Here is a 20,385-nt window from a genome sequence, read left to right on the forward strand (position 1 = left end):
GTCGAGGTCCCTTTCGGAAACTCATCTTTCGCCATTGCATGAGATATAGGCGGACTTAATGCCAAAGGCATTCTATCGTAGTCAATCTTCGGGTGGTGCAGAGATAGATGTAGGCACATGTATAATTATATAAGTAGATTATAAGTAATTATAAGTAGATAAGTAAGTAATTTGATAGCCTTGGTGGCCTAGTTGTAATTGTATGTACATGGTATGAGTACGACTACCGTACTGAGTTCCTGGGTTTGGATTCCAGGTCGGGCCAAAATAATTGCTACTGGGTTTTTTTTATCTTCAAAATTACTAAATTACAGCTCAGACTCAGGAAGCTGCGGCGGTATGATACTTAACCCCGTTCCTAGGAAAGAACAATAAAGCCTTTAATCCTGCGCTTGATCTCTCTCCGGTCATGTCGCATTGTCGCTTCACCGAGCAGTGAGAGTGAAGAAACAGAGAGTGCACCTGTGTATTGCGCACACATTTGTGCAGTATAATATCTCCTGCGTACTTGACTGATCTCCGTTGGGATTGGCCGCCGTAGCCGAATTTCGGTTAGGAAGGTATCATACATGCGTAATATGTATATTATTCTTTTAAATATTCCTTGTCTTTCGCCATTGGTAGTAGTATCTATTTTATCGGCTTGGTACCACAGATAGCTAACTTAAATTACCAACTATTAATGGCAGAGCAATCAAGAAAATAAAATGATGTACTTAGATAGTTTTTAAAATTATATATTTTTTTCTTTTCACTTAATTTTTAAATTTCCTATTAACTATGTATAAACTATTTTGTGAAGATATTATGAAAATAATTAAAATGGCTGTTACTTTAAAGAAAAACTTGGCGTTGTTTAAAATAGATATAGGGGAAGGAAAAAAAATTAACATCTTTTACATATATTTTACTGACAATATGTACACAATATTTATTCTTGAGTGATCACACTTATTGAGCTAGGCGTATCATATGAAATGTGCACTGAGTTACTCCAATTTCATTAAGTTATGTACTAATATTTATTACCAATATTTTTGTAAAAGAGGAATTGGCAGGATTATGCTTGACATTCACATTCTAAATTGAATTTCTGAATAAAAAATACAAAATATTAATGCACATAAGATAGTACAGAAACTTTCAGATAAAATATATAAATATTGATGTTATAACAATTTTATTATACAAATAAATATCAAATATAACGAACAATAATATAATTGAGAATTCATCTAATATATTGTTTGACTGGCAACATTTAATCATAGATTTAACTAACATTGGCACACGAATCATAATTTTGATACAATAGCCTAAATGTGCAATTTAAATAAATAAATAATATTTCATAGCAAAATTTTGAGAGTGTTACATTTAGCTTTGTATACTAAATACATTTCTAGGCAAGCATGAAACTATAAATTTACTAAATAAGTACATATATCACTAATATATGCTTACATTTTTGATCTTGAACAGTCTTCACGGAAGTTTGATAACTAAGCTATTGACATTATCGTACAAAAATGTTGCAACTTCAACAAAAGAAGAACATCGTTTACTTACATAAAACTATAAATAATTACAATGCACCAGGCATTAATGTGAGAACATTTAGCATTTCATACAATGTAATAGAATTATAAAATAACTGATCCCATCAATTTATATGTGATACAATACAAAATCATGTACAAAACAACGGACCACTTGCAATGTGAATGAATGGAAACAATATTTTCGAGATCCTTCCGCGGCGCGAGGTACGACAGCGAACAGAACTTTGTTCCAACAGCTCCACACTTTCACTGCACTATCTCTAATTAGTTTAGAGTTTACTACAAAAACGTTAGCTTAAGTCCCATTCACTGGAAAACACTATTTTAAGTATCACATGTCCTTCTCTTTCTTTTCACATTTAATGATATTATTACATATTTACTTCCAGCTTGTACACTATACATAGTCATTTGTACCGGGTGTGTTGAGAGGTTGTTGGGCCTGGAAATAAAAATAAGCATTATTAAAACCAAATTTCATCTATAATATTGTTTGGAAATTATTTGTATTACAAAATTGTGGTAATCGCCCTATTGGCCTACCATAATGATCCATATTCAGGTTAGGTATACAAACTGTACCCCATATATCTATTCATATTATATATCAAAGTCCCCTTTTCCGTCTGTATGTTATTGGTTTACTCAAAATCTATTGAACGGATTTTTATGTAATTTGGCATGGAGATAGTTGCATGGGATTATAATTTGCGACGCAAATTACGTTATGTCGTTTGTATTTAACCGCCATTTTCAATAAAAGAACCCAATCGCTATTTTCGATATATCTCAAAAATGGACCAATCAGAACAAAGTATTTTTGATTTGATTACAAATTATTTATTTTGATTGGTTCATTCCCAGAATCGTATGGAAGATTGAAATTAGGATTGAAAATGACTGTTGAGGACGATATAAACTTGGTGTAATATGCACTAGTTGCACGCGTTGAAAATTATCAGTACGCTATAATCACAATTAACTTACCATTGCGAAATAGCCCTCACAAGTTAATGCATGAAAAATAAATATATCGGCAATAAAGTGTCATTTGTTATCATCTAAATTAAGCATTAGGCAGATGACGAAAACATATTACGCTATTTAAAGGGACTATTTACAGCATTATACACCTACCATTTAGACCATCAATTTGGCAACTATAATTTAATACTGATGCGGTAAAAATGTTGGCACATTATAAATTTGCCACATTTGTTATACCTAAATGAAAAATATTTTCTATAAATCCTTACATCACTAGTAAATATAAATCTAAATACATCAAGTTTAAAATGTCTTAGGCAGACCTTACACCATTATATTATTCTATAATAAAATGATACTAAACCTTGATATTTACATCGACCATGTTTTTCGGGGTCTAATATCAATTCATTGTAGCAAATTATTTTAAAGACATTACTAAATAAAAACTGTTTTTAACAGTAAAAATATATTTCGAGATAATGTGTGGTTTATGTATTACCGACCCAAAACACCGCCCTTGATAATTGGCTCCTTTTGGAGGGCTTTATGTTTTTATATTGTACTTATCTAAGACTATTCTGTATGTTGAGTGTGCACTCCATTGCAGTTAAAGCCCTCACCTCTTCTCCCACCGTGCTGGGATATAACTTGCTGCCCGGAGCGTAGCCATTCTTCTCGAGCGCAAACTGATCCTCTGTCGTCTTACGGTACACGGGGTTGTCAAAGTTCATCGATGTAACATTATGGTGCACGTAATGTTTGTACACGACCGCTGCGATCTGAAAACAGTAGTTATCATCAATTTTACACCTGTTTCCTCTATTGATAATGCTTAATGATTCTGATCAGTGTACGTGCATATATGGAATGTGAAATTAATTTTCAATTACGTAGATAATCGTTGATTAGATCTTTAGTAGATTACTGCTATTTTCATTATTCTATGACTGAAGTCTGTGGTATTTCGTTAAAAGGAATAGAGGTACATAAGTGTCGTTTCTTCATTCGATTTTTATGGTCATTTATGTGAGTGTGACCAACAGCTATTAACAATGGCGACGTCTCTCGCTTAATTTCGCGCAGTTTATTATAGATTTTAAACTTTTGGGGCAGACTGAAGATGATCAGTCAAGCTCATATGCAACCTGACAGCTATTCTTTTCAGTGACAAAAGCGTTGGAAAAGGGTGAACTAACAAGTAACGTCCCCACTTGTGGCGCGGTCATCATTATTACGAAATGATGTGAGGAATCAGTTAAGACTATTAGTTCGTGGGTCTAAAATGGTTGATTAGATGAACCGGAATTTTATTGTTTCAACCATCGCAACAGTTAAATGATTGCATCAAAGGAGTTCAGACTAATTGCCGCCCATCGCTTGTAATTGGAAGGTAATCTAATTCAATTAAGACTGGGTATAAATTTTTATCAGTTGATCATGAAATTTCCGCAATCGCGGAAGAAGGCCGATTAATAGATTATAGATAATTCTTTAAACGCGTTCACCTATAGCAAGCAGACTGATTATGTATTTCATTATTATTATTTATTTTTTTATTGCTTTGAATGATGAGACGAGGTTGCCATTCGCCTGAAGTTAGGCAATACGGCCCGCCATAAACAGTAGTAACACCGGCCAACACCTTGAATTACAAAGTATTGTTTAGTATTCCACTGCGCTCGCCATCCTGAGACATGAGATATTAAGTCTCATTGTGTCCCATAGTTACACTGGCTAAAATGTCCTTCAAACCGGAACACAACAGTGACTACACACTGCTGCTTGGCGGCAGAAATAGACAGTGCGGTGGTACCTACAAGGCGGACTCTCACATATGAGAGACCTACCACCAGTAATTGTTTATACGCAGTAGTACATTACAAGGGAAAGATTTCTCGCGTGACATTCCTAAAATTATTACACGCTCGAGAATGTTGAAAACTGCTGAATAAACTACCAATTGCCGCTATGAATATAGCGAAATACGTTGGAGTTTTTAATGTTGTGTGTATTATGCTTACAATTGCTCCAATTACGATGACACCGATGAGTACTCCGACGACAATGCCGACAACGAGGTTCGGGTTTTGGCCGCTGTTTGAGATTCCTGTTCCAGTTTTCGGTGGTTCTGGAACACCTACAATTGAAAAAAAAAGATACCATGAAAACTCTGAAACTCTTAAATCCAATTTTGGTTTCTGCAACAATTATCATATTTATTTTCTGGAACGTAATATATTTTGTAACTATTTAATATTATTTTAAACGGAGTTTTTTTTTTGTAATGAAAGTGCAAAAGGTTATGCATTTTTTTATTGCTTTGAATTTTTGCATTATCGATTGACTGATTTATATAGCATATTTGTAGGTTGGATGCTTTTTAGACACTATAAATACAAAACAATAAAAAAATAAACAAACAAATTAAAACGTTGCAGAAACCAAATTGATTTTCATATTCCTAAAGGTTAACACGAAATAAGTTATTCACAAAATATGTAAGTAATGGTACAAAACCGCCACCTTGTAGTTCAAGCACTTACTGCAATGAGGATGATTACGCCAAAAACAAACGAACAAGAGAAGAGCGTCATTTCTAAACACGCAAATATTCAGTTCGGTCTTACGTCAAATGAAGCTTAACATTATGATATTTATATAATAAGTCATTATGAATTGAAATAATCGTGTTTTATCGCCTAAGTCATCTAATTCATTAATGATATTAAAATTGCGTACATTTTGTAGTACTTTGAAGGTAGTTAGTTGTATAACAGTTAGGACATACATTTACGTGGGTGTCCTACACCAACCGCTCACTCATTCTATTTACAGATAATGTCAATGAAACGTGCCAACTAAAGTTGTTTAACCAAAATATCTTAACCTAATTGGATCGGTTCTGGTATAGCAATGTATGATAAATTAGTTAATGTTTGAGCAAAAAAAAAAACCTATTTAATTGTAAAAAAGGACAGGAAGGATGGGATCTGATAGTTAACAATGCCCCGTATATAAAAATACAATTTAATGCTAGGCTATTGTTCACTTTTGATCGAGATCAATGCGATAACACCATTGTGCCCGCGGATGCAATTGTATTTCCCGCGCTCATTACGTATACTGTAAGTTACAAGTGGCAAAGGGTAAAATTTTCCAAAAAGGAACCTAACACAACATATAATCACTAATATGCATAAATGCGGTTCCTAATGCTAATTAGATTTTACATAAATTAAGAAAGGGAAGCCGCCAGGAATCGGTCTATACGGACCCTTAGCCACTGTAACTTTCTATGATTACTTAATGTATTAGGTAGTTTCCCGTGTTATTATTTACAATATCATGCCACTTAAAGGTTATCTATGGTTAATAAACACAATTCGCGTCGGTAATTAGTATATATTAGTATACATTGTTATCAAAATATATAGTTAACATGCACTCAGTTCATTAAGAATCTGTGTGTCTTCCCAATTTTTTAGCTATTCAGTACTTGTGATTGCAAACAAATTAAATAAATTAATACTTTACCATTAAAGTTAAAAATTTTCAGCGAGTCTGGCAAGTACGCTTCACTGAGTGATTCAAATTTATAATGAGATTCTTTGACGGGTTCCTGAGTTGCATCTGGTATCCGATTGAGGCCCTCGTCTTTTAAAAAGAGGTCTATAAAAGCTTGGTTCTTTTCATTATACTTTCTTATTTCTGAGTCCCAGTACGCCTTCATTGGCTCAGATTTTTGGTCCGCAGTTGGCAAAAGCGTATGGGCTTCTTCCTCCTTAGGTTCCTCAGGAATTTGAGTAGCGTCCTCGCTTTTGAGAATAGCGTGTCCCAACTTTACGAGAAGGACAAATCCTTCTCGAGGTATATTCACCATATGGATATAGCTTTCCGTTTAATCGCACACATTCAAAACAGTAATGTACCAGTTTTGAATTTAGTAGTTTGACATGCCCTGCAAATCAGTCAATGAATCCCAAGTTGAAGACACACAGATATTTTTGGAACATTCACTATGAAATGTTGTTAGTATATGAATATTTATTGTGTTACTGATGGATTTATACCCAACACCCTAGTGTAAACCTATCGATATTATTATCTTATCTCATGAGGTGATTAAAATGATTCAACCCATTCATAGTAAAGCAAATATAATCAAAGTCATGGTGTTTGTTAGTATAAAATACAGAAAGTATAAATGAAACTTCTTGTGCAACCGCGAGTTAAAACACTACATTCACTTACGGTTGTGTAGAAACTATTACAAACACCACGATATTGATTGATCGACAAATTATCGCACGAAGAATTGGAAAGGATAGGGTTTCACAAAAAAAAAACGATGGAATGGGTTTAAAATACTCACTAGTCACAGGTTTTTCCTCTATTACTACCGTTTCATTTGAACCATTACTCGTTTTATGCACCTCCTCATCTGGTTTTATTGTATCTGTAGATTTTATTAAATGAAACAAATTTGTTATAAAATCCTCCCTGTTAAAATGTTTTGTATATAAACGCTGCGTCTGGTAGAAACACTATTTTAAACAACTTTGAGCTAAGTTTAGTGAGCTCGTCACACACACGCGTGTACAGTTCCGATTCACAAAACGAAATGAGAGCCGTATTCGCTGGCGCTTGCCGGTCGCGCAAGACCGCCATTGGCGTACCCTCACGGGCCACAGTTCTGTTCTGTCAATTTAACTGTGTGCGATCCAGCCCGCACGCGACTATCGAATAATACTCTCAAGGCCGCTTGCACTAACAAATGTACGCGTAAAGTATGTAATATCAAGTGATTATTAGTTTCAAGTGTTTTTCTATAATTAACGTCTAAAGTGTTGTAAGTATTATCACATTTATGTAACCAGTTATTATGGTATCCTATATCTTACTAAAGTTCTGCCTAGTTTTCTTTAGATCTAAATGCCCGACTTCAAGTCAAGTTTTATATTAAAAATCTATATCTATCTATCACCCGTAAATTTCATCGGAATAAAACTATTTAGTGTTTTCTAAAGTAAATGTTCTTTGCATAATATTAGTTTAAATACTTTAACTGAATCTTATATTATAAGGTTCTGTTATAGTCTATAGTTTTCCTCGATAAATAGGCTATCCAACACTACAAGATTTTTTCAATTTGACCCAATAGCTCCTGAGATTAGCGCGTTCAAATAAACAAATTCTTCAGCTTTATATAATAGTATATAAGTATATATTTATTTATGTGTACATACATTATAAATTATGATTTCAAAAAGATAATTACGGTTAGCATTTAAATTACAGTGTACTTCGCTATTAATAAAAATTTTAAACGCATGGATGGACGGATAAAACCAGTTCATGCATTGCACTCGTGAGCGGCGGGCTGGATCGCAAACGCACTGACTAACAAAAGGTGGCGTGATGTGTGACGTCACGTCGCCTTACTCGCCAGCTGGTAGACTATTGGGCGTACGGCGTTTTCATCATACCGATAGTAAATGGGCCTATACAGCGCTTAGTAACTGCACGTGAGCGCTTCTACTAAAAGGAATATATGCATTCCAAATCGGTACCATTCATTACTTACGACCGTCTAGCTATTTTCAGCGTACGATCTCACTAACGTACTCATTATCACCTACATATTGATTAACTGACCCCAATAATTCATAATTGAAAGTAGCGTGGCCTTTATCGTCTCGCCGTACGCTATCACCTGAATTGTATACATTGAAAAGTCGTAATGATAGCGATATTAATAAACATGTAATGACTAATTGCAACGTTTACTCGAATGAGATAAGAATACGCTCAGAAGGCGTGGTTTATTCCGATCGTAACACAGGAATTCTCGGCATGGTCGAATATTGTACACAAGAATACATATAAACTATGATTAAACGATCATACGACATGACGCAATCGAGTGACGTGGTCATTACGTGTCTGATTCGTGGCTGACGGTGCGTTTTGGTGGTATGTATTTATAAATCTCAGCCGGGCGTGACCTTGTGATAGAAAAAAATATATATTTACTCAAGTCTCTCCTACATAACACTTCTTAATTTGAAATTTAATATTTATTATGGTATTTTCTAACAACATTTTACCTAACTCGTCAAAGATTTGTTTTCCTTGCTCTTGTAATAAATGGAGCTATTGAAAATATATAACAGTAAAATTAAACCATTGCATTGTAAAGAATATTTTATTAAATATTAATTAGGCATCTAGTAAGTACCTACACAAATAATATCCGAATCTGAAATATGTATTCTAAAATTATGAAAATATTTTATAATAGCAATTAAGAATAAGAAAAAATTCCCAAACGTACTTATATTGTATAGACCTATATAAATTCATATCAAACAAAAACCTATAAAACAATGTTTACTTTTACTACAAGTTTATTTATATTAACTACTAGAATATCCGGAATAATTTACAGTAAAAAATATGTAGTTACTCATTATGCTATTAGCCTCGGATTCATGCATTCACCATAATAAGTAATTTCTGCAGCTTTGACCTTTTCGCTTTCAACGCCATTTTAAGCTGGGATAGGTAAATATGTGGCCAAAATTGTTTATTGGTTTACAACGAAGAGCACCGGATATAATAGCTTACTTCCTGTCAGACCGGCAAGACGTACCATTATGGTAGGTGCGTCATTATTTTAATATTTTTTTCTCTTAGCTGTTTCAATGGCAAATAGTTTTTTATCATTGCTACTGTTTACGGAAGAACATCAATGTACAATAACATTATATTTATGATATACTTAATATCCTCTAATTATATTTATGTTTGATGCGAGCTATCCTTTATTACACGAACTGTTCGTATTATACATGAAATAAAATATTTCCAAATTTATAAATCCTAAATGTTAATAACAATGCTGTTCCGGTATAAACAGTTAGCGGATATTCAAATTTGAAACGCAAAGATATCTGTTGTATATTAATAAGATAATTCTCGTGTTCTAAGAAACTTCTAGACGTAATAAAATGATGTTGATCGGTTGTTTAAGGACTAATAACTCATTTGTAGCATTACACAAACAAAAAATTATTTCTGAAAAATTACTATTTATTCTGGTTGACATTTTATCAAACAACCTTTTTTAAGTATTTCTTCTGAAATAAAACTAATTCTATTGAAATCATTCTCATAATTCAGGTCTTAGTTAATTTGTCGTGATAGCTTACATATGGCAAAGGCAACTAAAGTATTGATTGATTTGTTACGTTACACCCAATACAATCTAATCTAAGAACAGCTTTGAAAGCGATATATGTAAGTGAATTAAAAATCCCTTATTTACCTATACTGCTATCAAAGCTGTCTATCGATTAAAAAGCCTGTAATTGCAAAAAGGCGGATTTGCACCCTTAGACGGAATTGGGCTCCGTGACTATAATTGTGAATCAACATAAGCTACATAGTCAAGAATTTGCAAACTGCTTCTTCGCAAAAAATAAATAGTTAGACCCTGGTATATTACATAAAACCTGTCAAAATAAATTGTTGAATGCTTCGCTCGTCGCGCGTTATTGAAATTGTTGCCGTAAACAACCGATCTTGATTTTCACAAGGAAATCGACATAACAAATGCGTAGTTATAAGTATAAAAATATTCAGTTATACAGCCATTCGTATATTAAAACATGTACTGCTGAATTGATTCGATGTTCGATCAATCGTCCTTAAACGATGTCAATGGTAGAATATGACTTCTTTATTAACCCTATCAATTGTACTGTAATCAGTGGATGGGCGATGTTCACATCATTCACAATCTACAATTGTGGGATGATCTGTGTGATGCGTCATTGGCATTATCGTATCAACTAAATATGTTATTCGTCGGAAATTTAAAACTCAGTATATAAGCTTAAAGCCAATTAGTCACTGGAATATAAAAAGAGTGGGCAGTGTTTTTAATTTTTCTGCATCTCTATGAATATGCTCAACTCGTAATACTGCCGTGCTGAGCTCAAAAGCGGTATCTCAATAAAAATAAAAATCTTGATTTTTATGTCGTCATATTTCTTAAAGAAATACCTATCTAATGAACTTACCTAAATAACGATTTCTTGTTTAGAACTTGTGAAGAAAAAAATTTAAGAGTTTCTCTATCTCAGTTTTACATACAAAACTATATTTACAAAACTTCGATTATCTCGAAATAATGTTTCCCTGACATACCGCTTTTGCGCTTAGCACGGCAGAATAGATCGTAAAAATGTCTAAACAGCCATATTTGATTTCCAGTTTTAAACATTTCAAAATGTTTTGACCTAGAAGAAATTGTGGTTTAAAACCGCCTTTGGAATGCTTCCGCGTGAAAGTATGCATCGTGAGGTTGTCTTGAAGGTTACTTATGTATGATGGCACCTATTACTGATTTCCGGCCTTTATTTCCTCCCACTGCGTATTTTAAATTCTATGAGGAAAGACCGACTGCCAGACTTCAAAGACTCTGTGAGCTTATTCTGTGCAGATCGGACCGTCAACAGTTAAATTTTAAAAACAAAATGGTATAATTGTGGAATGTAGGTAGATATTGTAACTTTGACATTTCGGATGACCAACACCTTAATCCGCCCCGTGACCACGAAGGCTGCAAAGTCTTCGAAACTTCGAGAGAAAATTCTAATATAAAAAACGCGATAAAAAATCCGTAAAATAGTTTTATTTTAATTCTATGAATTTAACTAGTTCCAAATTTGATTTTACCCAATACTTTAGAACTACGCGCTCAAATAACGTCAGTTGTGGTAAATGAAAACAGATACGTAACAAATATTAATGATCAGACTATATGTTCAACAATATCGTATATACTGATAATGTAGATACGTAACCAATCACCTTGTTCCGTTACATTAACACATGACCTTAACAATTAATAACTTGCGTTTGCGCATGTTTTGGTTTTCCAGCTGAGTCACGTAAAAAAATACTTCGAAAAGTATCGCAAATAATTTACTAATTAAATAAACATAATGCCCTTTACAATAGTATATCCAGAGTTGTCACCTGTTAATTTAGGATGTTTAATAAAAAACAGCGTGGAAGGTCAACAGGGCCCATTATATGACATCAATGTTTTTATGTTGCAATTACTAAGGTTCATTATGATTCATCACCTATTCCATTTGGCATTGCAGTGACGACATAATATACTTGACTTTGAATCATTATAGTCTTCAAGCCACTAGAATTTAAAAATGAGTAGAATATTGTTAGAAAACAGTATCTCATATACATTTTTGACCGGTTTTATTAAGATTTAGATATCTATCAACATTCTTGTATGTATTCTTGTCATATTGCCTAAAAATATTGTATCACAACCAAATTGTCCTCATCAATCATTTGTTTTTATGGATTTTTTTGGCAGGTAATTATCATCCGAATTATCTTTAAATCTTACTTTCTAAGTCCCGCATATTGTGGCATTCTTCTAAGGATTGTTATGATAAAACCTTGTGGCGTAGGTACTCGCCAAAGATAAAAAATTCCGCGACAAATTAAACAGTAACTAATAAATTAATGCTCTTTTACCCTCTAACCGACATTATAAAGATAATTTTGTATATGGAGTTGGTTTTTATATATTTTAATTATCTGCATAACAATTTGTACTTAATAAATTGTACAAAAAATTACGCCACGAAGGCTATATAAATATTCACCAATCCATTCTTCTTTCTTTGTGTTTAAAGGTCAACAATAATAGCAAATAAAGCAAACCGATACACCACATATAAATCTGATACATCATAGACTGTAGTTTTGATCCATATATTATGTAAAAGTATTAAAAAATCGCAGCTGTATTACGGACATCTGTTTGACGTCAATAAAAGCGATGATTATTATAATCCTGTATAGCTTGCAAAATATCAGATAGATTATCGAATAAATTATATTATTTACTTAAATCTCGGCAATTAATCTAATTAGTAAGAATAAATGATTTATTAGATTTGATTGGAATGTATTATTTGGCTAAATCTTTGACGAGCTGACAGTTATATGAGGAAACGTATTTGTATAACAAAGTGCAGCAGTCACTTTACTTTCCTGATCCCTAGCCTAGTTAAGAACCTTTTGTCATTGACTTCCGGAGCTACAACTGACTCACGTATCGACAACGATTCGCGAAACTTATATTTTTGGAGCATTTAAACATTTATATGTCAAAGCAGTGCGGACATCGAACCCGCGACCTCACACTTTACAGACCACAGACGACTTTCAAGTAAAAAGTATATAATTAAGTATATTCTCCCCGACTGTGTCTTAATTTAAGATTTTTTAAAGTCGCTATGCATTTATCCGACGTCATTATTCCTTTTAATATCTAGTATTGCCAATTAATTGCTACGTTTTATACAGACGTTTTGCAGTCGTACGGGCTGCCACTACGACTGATTAAAGAACCCGCGACCCCAACATGAGGCAACTTCAATGACAATGCAATACGCACGAGGTAAAAACCTAAAGCACGTTACGGCTCAATGATGCGCGTGAGTCAGTTCACATAATAATAAGGGGCCAATGAATTGTGTGGAAATTTATTTCTTCCCGTAAACTACGGCAACATATACTGACAACATTCCTAACTAAATACGTAGTTTAGAACGAATACAGACGATGTATAGAAATTATCGTAATTGCAATGTATGAAAGATATTGTGATACCAAATTTAAAAATTCCTTAAATTTAATGACAATAATACGCGTCGACGCGACCTTACTTATTTCATGGTCATATTATTATGGATATCAAGTATTAATTGTCAAAATTAATTTACGCATTAGCATAATCGTTAAACAGCATAATTACTACAAAAATATTTCACGTTTGCGTATCAAAGACGTAATATATCATAAACTATCCGACTTAAACAGACTAAAAAAACACGATAACATTGTTGATTTAATTGCCATTCTAAAGGAAAACGTAACACGACATAATAACTTCCTAATTCCCTATTCGCCTGATTTAATTATTGAGGCCTTGTTGACCTTAGTGTGACTTAATTAAATCGCATCTGTGTCAAACAAAATGTATAAAACTTAGCTGATATCAGCCTAAAATATTTTTATAATTCTCCGCATCATTTGCATTAAACTAATTATTTCAATACACAATTCTTTTTATTATTATCATCGAAGGAAACCATCACTACTCATAAAAATGTTAATTGAGCGTACAATCATTTTGTGTAGTCGAAATAGTTTAAACAAAAACAAATTAAAATGCCATCGATTATCAGTCATGAATAATATTGACGCAATTTGCGTATAGTTCAAAGTAAGAAATACTATACTTACTGGCGAATTTTTCGATTCAATAAAACGATACTAATTTAAAAGTACATAAATTTTAAACCACTGGATAACACATTATAATACGTACGCTATTAAACAACTGTTTACACATAACATTTGATTTTAAATGTATAAAGAAATACAATATAGTGCGTAAGATTTAGTGCTCAAACATTTGTAATGAATTCGATGAGCTTTTACATCAATATACTATTAATACGTTTCTTTTCTGCAGGATAAAACAATCTTTGACTTTTTAAAACTGAAATACTGCCAATGTTATTCAAAAAGGTCTATTTTTTTATATATATGTTCGCGAAATAAAATATAAAGATTAATCCATATTAATCCATTCGTTCACAGTTCGTTTAGCAGGCCAATATAAAAACGTAACAAGTCGTCGATTCCACTAAAATCAACCTTAATACAAATTATAAAAATCCAATTAAAAAGCACTTAAAGTTTCAATTGTTTTAAATCTTGCATTCCATCAGTCAACTGATGGTACTGCGAATATTTCAATAAAACGTAAAAATAAAATAAAGCTGTATACTCACTGTCTTCGACGCACATCTGATTGTCTGGAAGCAGTCGCAGTCCATTAGGGCAGGCGCAGGACACCCGCGGAGAGTTGGCCGCTATCCTCGGAGCAGGTAGGCAGAGGTGGGAGCAGTGACCGTTCACAGCAGCGCAGTGGTTCACGCCGTCAGGTTGCCGGTAAGGGTGGTACACGTGGATCACCATCGGATTTTGAAGCTGATAATTCAAATCAGTCATTGGAATGCTTTACTGATTGATATTTTTGTAAGATTAGCAGCATGTGTTTTATCAAGAATGACGTTTCATAGAAAACTTTTTACTTTCCAGTATACCGACTGTTTTTTAATGTTGAGGTATAGGGTTGCTATGGTTGAAATGATTATAGTTTTTAAATCGGTAAAAACATTTGCTCAATGAATTATTAGGGAAAGTTAATTATGCTCACACATTATTTAAGATAATAATTATTCCTAAAAATTAACACTTTTAGTTAACACTATGTTAAAGGCTATTGACGTCAGTTTCATTGTTTTCAGACAATGTTAAAAAACTTAGATGTTATTTATTATCAAAATATTTTTTATTTACTAAACTCAGTAAGAAAGCCGTCAATAATAAAGAATTATCGTAGTTAAAATCGACTCTTAAGTCTTTTTGTGTTTCATACGATGATAGCAGATATGCAAATACGCAATTCGGGTCATAACAAATAAAAGGTCTTTAAAATTCAACCCAATGACACAGCATAATATATTTTAAGTCGATATCAAACTGCCAATTTATTAACCTCAGACATAGCCGATGAAATGCGTTTTAGTAAAGTTAATGGACTATGTATGTTCTTCAGAGATGATAATTCACCATTAGGTACGAAAAGTACACGTGTAGGTATTAACTTGCCTTTTGTACTATTAACTTTACCACACCAACAGTCATCAGACTTATGAACGTCATTTCAACAAGGTTAAGATTATTGCTTATACCTTATTAAAGCCATATGTATCTTAGGTTATTATATTCTATAACCTTTTGGTGTACCGGTTAAGTATATTTAAATATTTCTAGATCTCCTACAAGTATTGAAATCATTTTAGTGTGTTAACTATCACCGATTTCGTTGAACGATTTCAATCGAATCCAATCCATCGTGAAAAAGGACCAGTCAGAACAAAGTTTTTGACATTCTTACAAATGAATTATTTAGATTGGTTGATTTTGGAGATTGAATCGATCGAAGATTGGAATCGTTTATTGAACAACAGTAACCTAACTCAGTTGCAGAAGTTTTATACATACTGTGTGAGTAGAAGTGATAGCTTCAACATCCTTCCCGTTGAATTTGTTGGCGCGGTAGACAGCTGTCTTGTCCCAGTCTGTCCAGTACACGAAGTCCTCGAAGGTGGTGATGGAGAAGGGATGGCGGAGGACGTCAGTTGAGTAGAGAATGAGGCGACGGCCGGACCCGTCGTAGTTACACGACGATATTGTGTTCATTTTGGCATCCACCTATTAAATAATACCACTCATAAGGTGTTGAAAGTTCCTAAATTGTTTTAGCATAGAAAAATATATTCTGGAGGCCCATTTTGTCACAAAAACCTGCCTTTCTCTTAATAAAGTGCAGTGAAAGTATTTTCGATGTAGGATCAAAGTATTTTCAATGATTACCATGTATATTGTATTTCCAAACTTACGAAATTTAGGTAACTAGTTTTTAATACTAGTATAAGTTACTGGCGAAGGGTGAAATTTTTTGTGAGTCCCATACACAAAATATAGGTGCTATGACGTATAAATGCGGTCTGCAAATCATTCTAATTATAATTAGATTTTAGCCTTCTACGTTATAAAAACTACATATAAACGCATGTATGCACCAAATGATAGCTAACAGGAAATGATAACACTTTATAACACACTAATTCATTATTATTTAATCGGCGAAATTGTTTAGTTAAGTTGTCAGCTGTCAATAATATTAATTAACCTTCTTATAATTACAGTACATTTCGTAAATCATATGGAGATGGTAAGCAGGTAGACATTTTCATGAAGGCATCGCTTTATATTATTAAAAACTGTTTCTGCTTATACTTCAAACGTCGTAAATTCGCTGAAAGGTTACAGATCTTAAGTGACCCTTAAATTTAAATCTTTTTGTACAAATTGTTCTTGAGGCTTGAATTTAGTATTTACAGAGTGGAGAAATAAAACTGGCAAATCATTTAAACGGGTGGCAACCTTTGCCTAAAAATGACCCCTTTCTTTTAGCTTGGTGTATGTCACTTCTTAAAAAACAGTTTTATTGGATTTTTAAAAAACCAATAATATTTGTAGCAAGAAATTGAACCCGTTGATTTATCCAAAAATAAACATACTTTGTCATTACACGATTCGATAGTGACGCTAATAAGGATCAAATTCTGGGAAGTAGTCTGAATGAGGAGGTATAGGTTGTGCATTCGTTATATTTAGCATGGCGAGTTCCAATGGGATTTCCATGGTTAAGGAAAATAATATAATAAATATAGATTTTACACCTAAAATATTTATCATATTATGATATATTTTTAATTGGGTTTTAAAATAAAGGAAAATGACACGTTAATAATTTTGAACAATATTAATTAGTGGCGAAGAATACATAAAGTAATATTCCAAACAAAACATAATATAAATCACCAACATTAGATAAGTGGATACTTTTCGCGCGTGTATGTATATATGTTTGAAGTCTGTTAAATATCTAGCTACTGATGGAAAGATTTATTTGAACTGCGAGTTAAAATCTTTTAAGATCTAACCGCAAAAATATACAAATAAATATTCTTCGTCATAGTATAAAGTATTCGATTTGAAGTCACAATTACTTATATCACGGATGGAAGAACACATTTGATTAAAATATAATATTAAAATAAGTCGCAATGTTCATTTCTTAAAAATATAATGAAAACAAAATATATAAAAATGTCATATATAGTAAAAAAAATTAACTGCAAAAATTTCGTTCGACTTCCAATGAACCTATAAACATTATCACTCTGTTTATGGGTAAAGCTAAACAACTACAAGCCAATGCAAAATTTAAAACAAACATTCGTGTTTTCGGGTGGAAATTTTAATGTTTACATACACTATAGACGTTGTTATTAACAGCTCTAACACGGAAGCTGTATGAAGTGCGATCAATTTTAATTATCTTAATCAAATATCCAACGGAATTTTTAGATTCCTTTACAAAGCAGACTGATTGATGACTAGCGTATGTAAAAGTTGGTACAATGGGCCTGTCGTCGTGGATGTCTGATCAATGCCTGAGATGTGTAACTCATACGAAGGCATTTAACATGCACGCTAATAAAAAACAACAAAATAAAAAACTTATTTGTATAGAAACTAATGGACTCGCTTTTGCTCGCGGCTCTGCCTGCGTGTAAAATCTTTCCGGGATCAAAGTCACACTGTGTTCTTTAACTTTACCACTTCTAGTGGTTTGTGGCCGAGGATCGACAAAATAACATCAGGCCTATATTATATATTGTCCCACTGTTGGACATGGGCCTCCTCTACTATAGAGAGGCATTAGGCCTTCCATCACACTGGCCTAGTGCGAATTATCGACAAAATATTGAAGATTTATTAAATAACTACCTAGCTGCGTAATATATGAGAGTTTATCAAACGTAACATCATATAAGTCATGTGTTTCAAAAACGAATAACTTTGTTCGTTTTGTGAACGATGTTGACCATAAATCGTAAAAACGATAAGATTGTGTTTAGATTTTTTGTATTTAAGCGGGTTTTAAATCCATTGTATATACCTGCTTATTGTTATGGCGATGATCATTGTTAAGGCTCCTCTTCACGCAATAGACTTGAAAAATGTGTTCTATTCTTGGCGGCGCGCTAGTTACGGGCGTGAGTGTGCAAATATTTACGAATAATTTATTTAACTAAATCAATTTCAGGACTTATTGAAAATTTTAAACCACTAAAATATTCCTTATTAAATTGTTTATCTAGCAATGTTGGTTGCAAATAAAAATTATGTGTATTTTAATAATTTTCGCGGCATTTTCATTATGAAATTAACCAAACAGATCTACATTAAAAAAATGCACCAAACAAAATAAAGATACCATATTGCGGAAATCTGTTTAATAATTTTCTACATGTAGCTTCTAAAAATATGACTAGCAAGATGTGTTTCTGGGAGCAAGGACTAAGGCGAAATAGTTGTATCCAGTGATTGAGTTTCAATTTGGCTATAAATGTTGAATGGATTTTGTGTCGGGTGGATATTAATAAAAAGATGTCCAGTATGTCATCAGTGCTTTGTGAAAACTGCAAAGGAAAGAATTTCTAGCCTAGAAAAGACAATGTACCCCAATTTTGAAAGAAAGAATTAGGATTTGCCGCTTGTTTTAGGTATGCACAATGTATTAGGTATATTGCACCAATTTTCGGGTTTGGGACATTAGTAGAAAGATGTCTACTTTGTCATCATTAGATTGCAGAACTGTCAAGAAAAAAAATTCCTGCCTAGTAAGGACAATGTACAATACCCCCATATTATGAGAAATTACGGAATTACCGCTTGATAGACCTACACTGCACCGATTTTTTATCGGAGAAACAAGGTTTCATATAATTCAAGTTTAGTATAAATACAGTAATATAATATAAAATATTTTATAACTCACCCAATACACTCGTTTTCTGACAAGGTCCAAGGTTAGACCATTAGGCCATTTGACATCGTAGGAGACAATGGTCTGCCGATGTGATCCGTCCATGCCAGCGCGCTCGATTTTCGGAACCTGACCCCAATCAGTCCAGTACATCCATCTGTTAGAAGATAAAGTCTGTATGAGTAAATTATGAATTAGAAGGAAAGAAAACACTTGATTCTATACACCAAACACAGTAAAATTAATACAATCATTATATCGACGGTTGATAGGCTAATCTCTAAGACTCAAGCGACATTATTTTTCGAAACATTTTAGCTAGGTTATAAATGCGTAGATTATGTCCTAGAAAAACACAAAAGCTACGTTTTATCCCGGCAGAAAAGAGTACAGTTGAAGTTTTGAATCTATTTTGAAAAAGATTAAAAAACATTTGTAGTGCAAAAGGCTATTTAACGTGTGCGAAATCGAGTTATATCTATATTGAAATCTGATTGATTTATATAAGATTATTATTCATCTCTTGATTTTGTAAGAAATTTGTGAGCCTAGAAGTCGTTTTTGAGATTGTAAATATCTTCTCGATTCAAATCGTTGTACCGGTTGAATAAGTCCTTCCTTAATAATGTTTCTTATTATATATAGGTACAGGTTATCTAACACGATTTAAATATGTAACTGCGTATGTTGTATGTAAATTAATCTTCCCATTAAACAATAATCATAGAATTAATTAGCATCAGCTTAGAGCCTGCCTCGATGGTATATTGCGAATGGAATTAATATTGGGAACTTTGTATTATCTTAGTAATGAGTGTGATAAAAGATACCTAAACATCATAATTAATTATTTTAAAAAGATGGTGATTGATTATAATTTGTATTGTTTTTACTAATGCCACTCTTAATCATTGTACTATTATGACGTATGTTTATCGCGAAATTATGTTAAGATTTTTGCGATGTAAGATTTACTTGTAGATACGAAATGTAATGATAAATTTCTCTGTCTTTCTTTAAGTAAGAGACATTGACAATCTACCATTATGCTAAACATAACAAGATAAAACAAACATAGAATACTGAACATGTTATGATATTATAATGGTCGTTTTGACTTTGCATTAGTAAATGATGCCACGTACTGATCTTTACGTTTGCAAACATTGTGCTACATATCACCCATGAATAAGGAATATTTTTACCAAAAATTCTAAAAAAAAATATTTTTAATTATTTAATATGACG

The 20,385-nt window shown here is 32.9% G+C and overlaps 1 protein-coding gene across 9 annotated transcripts in view; it reads right to left on the reverse strand.

The window, feature by feature from the left end:
* Positions 1-886: 886 nt before the first annotated feature.
* LOC115446789 (low-density lipoprotein receptor) overlaps positions 887-20,385 on the reverse strand; it is a 220,601-nt gene continuing 201,102 nt past the window's right edge. For 4 of the 9 annotated variants that reach the window (XM_030173582.2, XM_030173581.2, XM_030173586.2 and 1 more), the window contains exons 10-16: positions 19,150-19,294; positions 15,738-15,947; positions 14,459-14,657; positions 6,925-7,008; positions 4,574-4,689; positions 3,173-3,331; positions 887-2,004 (exon numbers count right to left, since the gene is read on the reverse strand). In XM_030173582.2, the coding sequence (XP_030029442.1) occupies positions 1,960-2,004; positions 3,173-3,331; positions 4,574-4,689; positions 6,925-7,008; positions 14,459-14,657; positions 15,738-15,947; positions 19,150-19,294 (958 nt within the window). In that variant the 3' untranslated portion in view covers positions 887-1,959. Of the gene's footprint in view, positions 2,005-2,183; positions 3,332-4,573; positions 4,690-6,086; positions 6,511-6,924; positions 7,009-14,458; positions 14,658-15,737; positions 15,948-19,149; positions 19,295-20,385 lie in introns of those variants that run through there. The other 5 variants (XM_030173585.2, XM_030173584.2, XM_030173588.2 and 2 more) reach the window with 3 other exon arrangements.

Source organism: Manduca sexta, chromosome 25 (genome assembly GCF_014839805.1).
Source record: "Manduca sexta isolate Smith_Timp_Sample1 chromosome 25, JHU_Msex_v1.0, whole genome shotgun sequence".
Taxonomy (NCBI): domain Eukaryota; kingdom Metazoa; phylum Arthropoda; class Insecta; order Lepidoptera; family Sphingidae; genus Manduca; species Manduca sexta.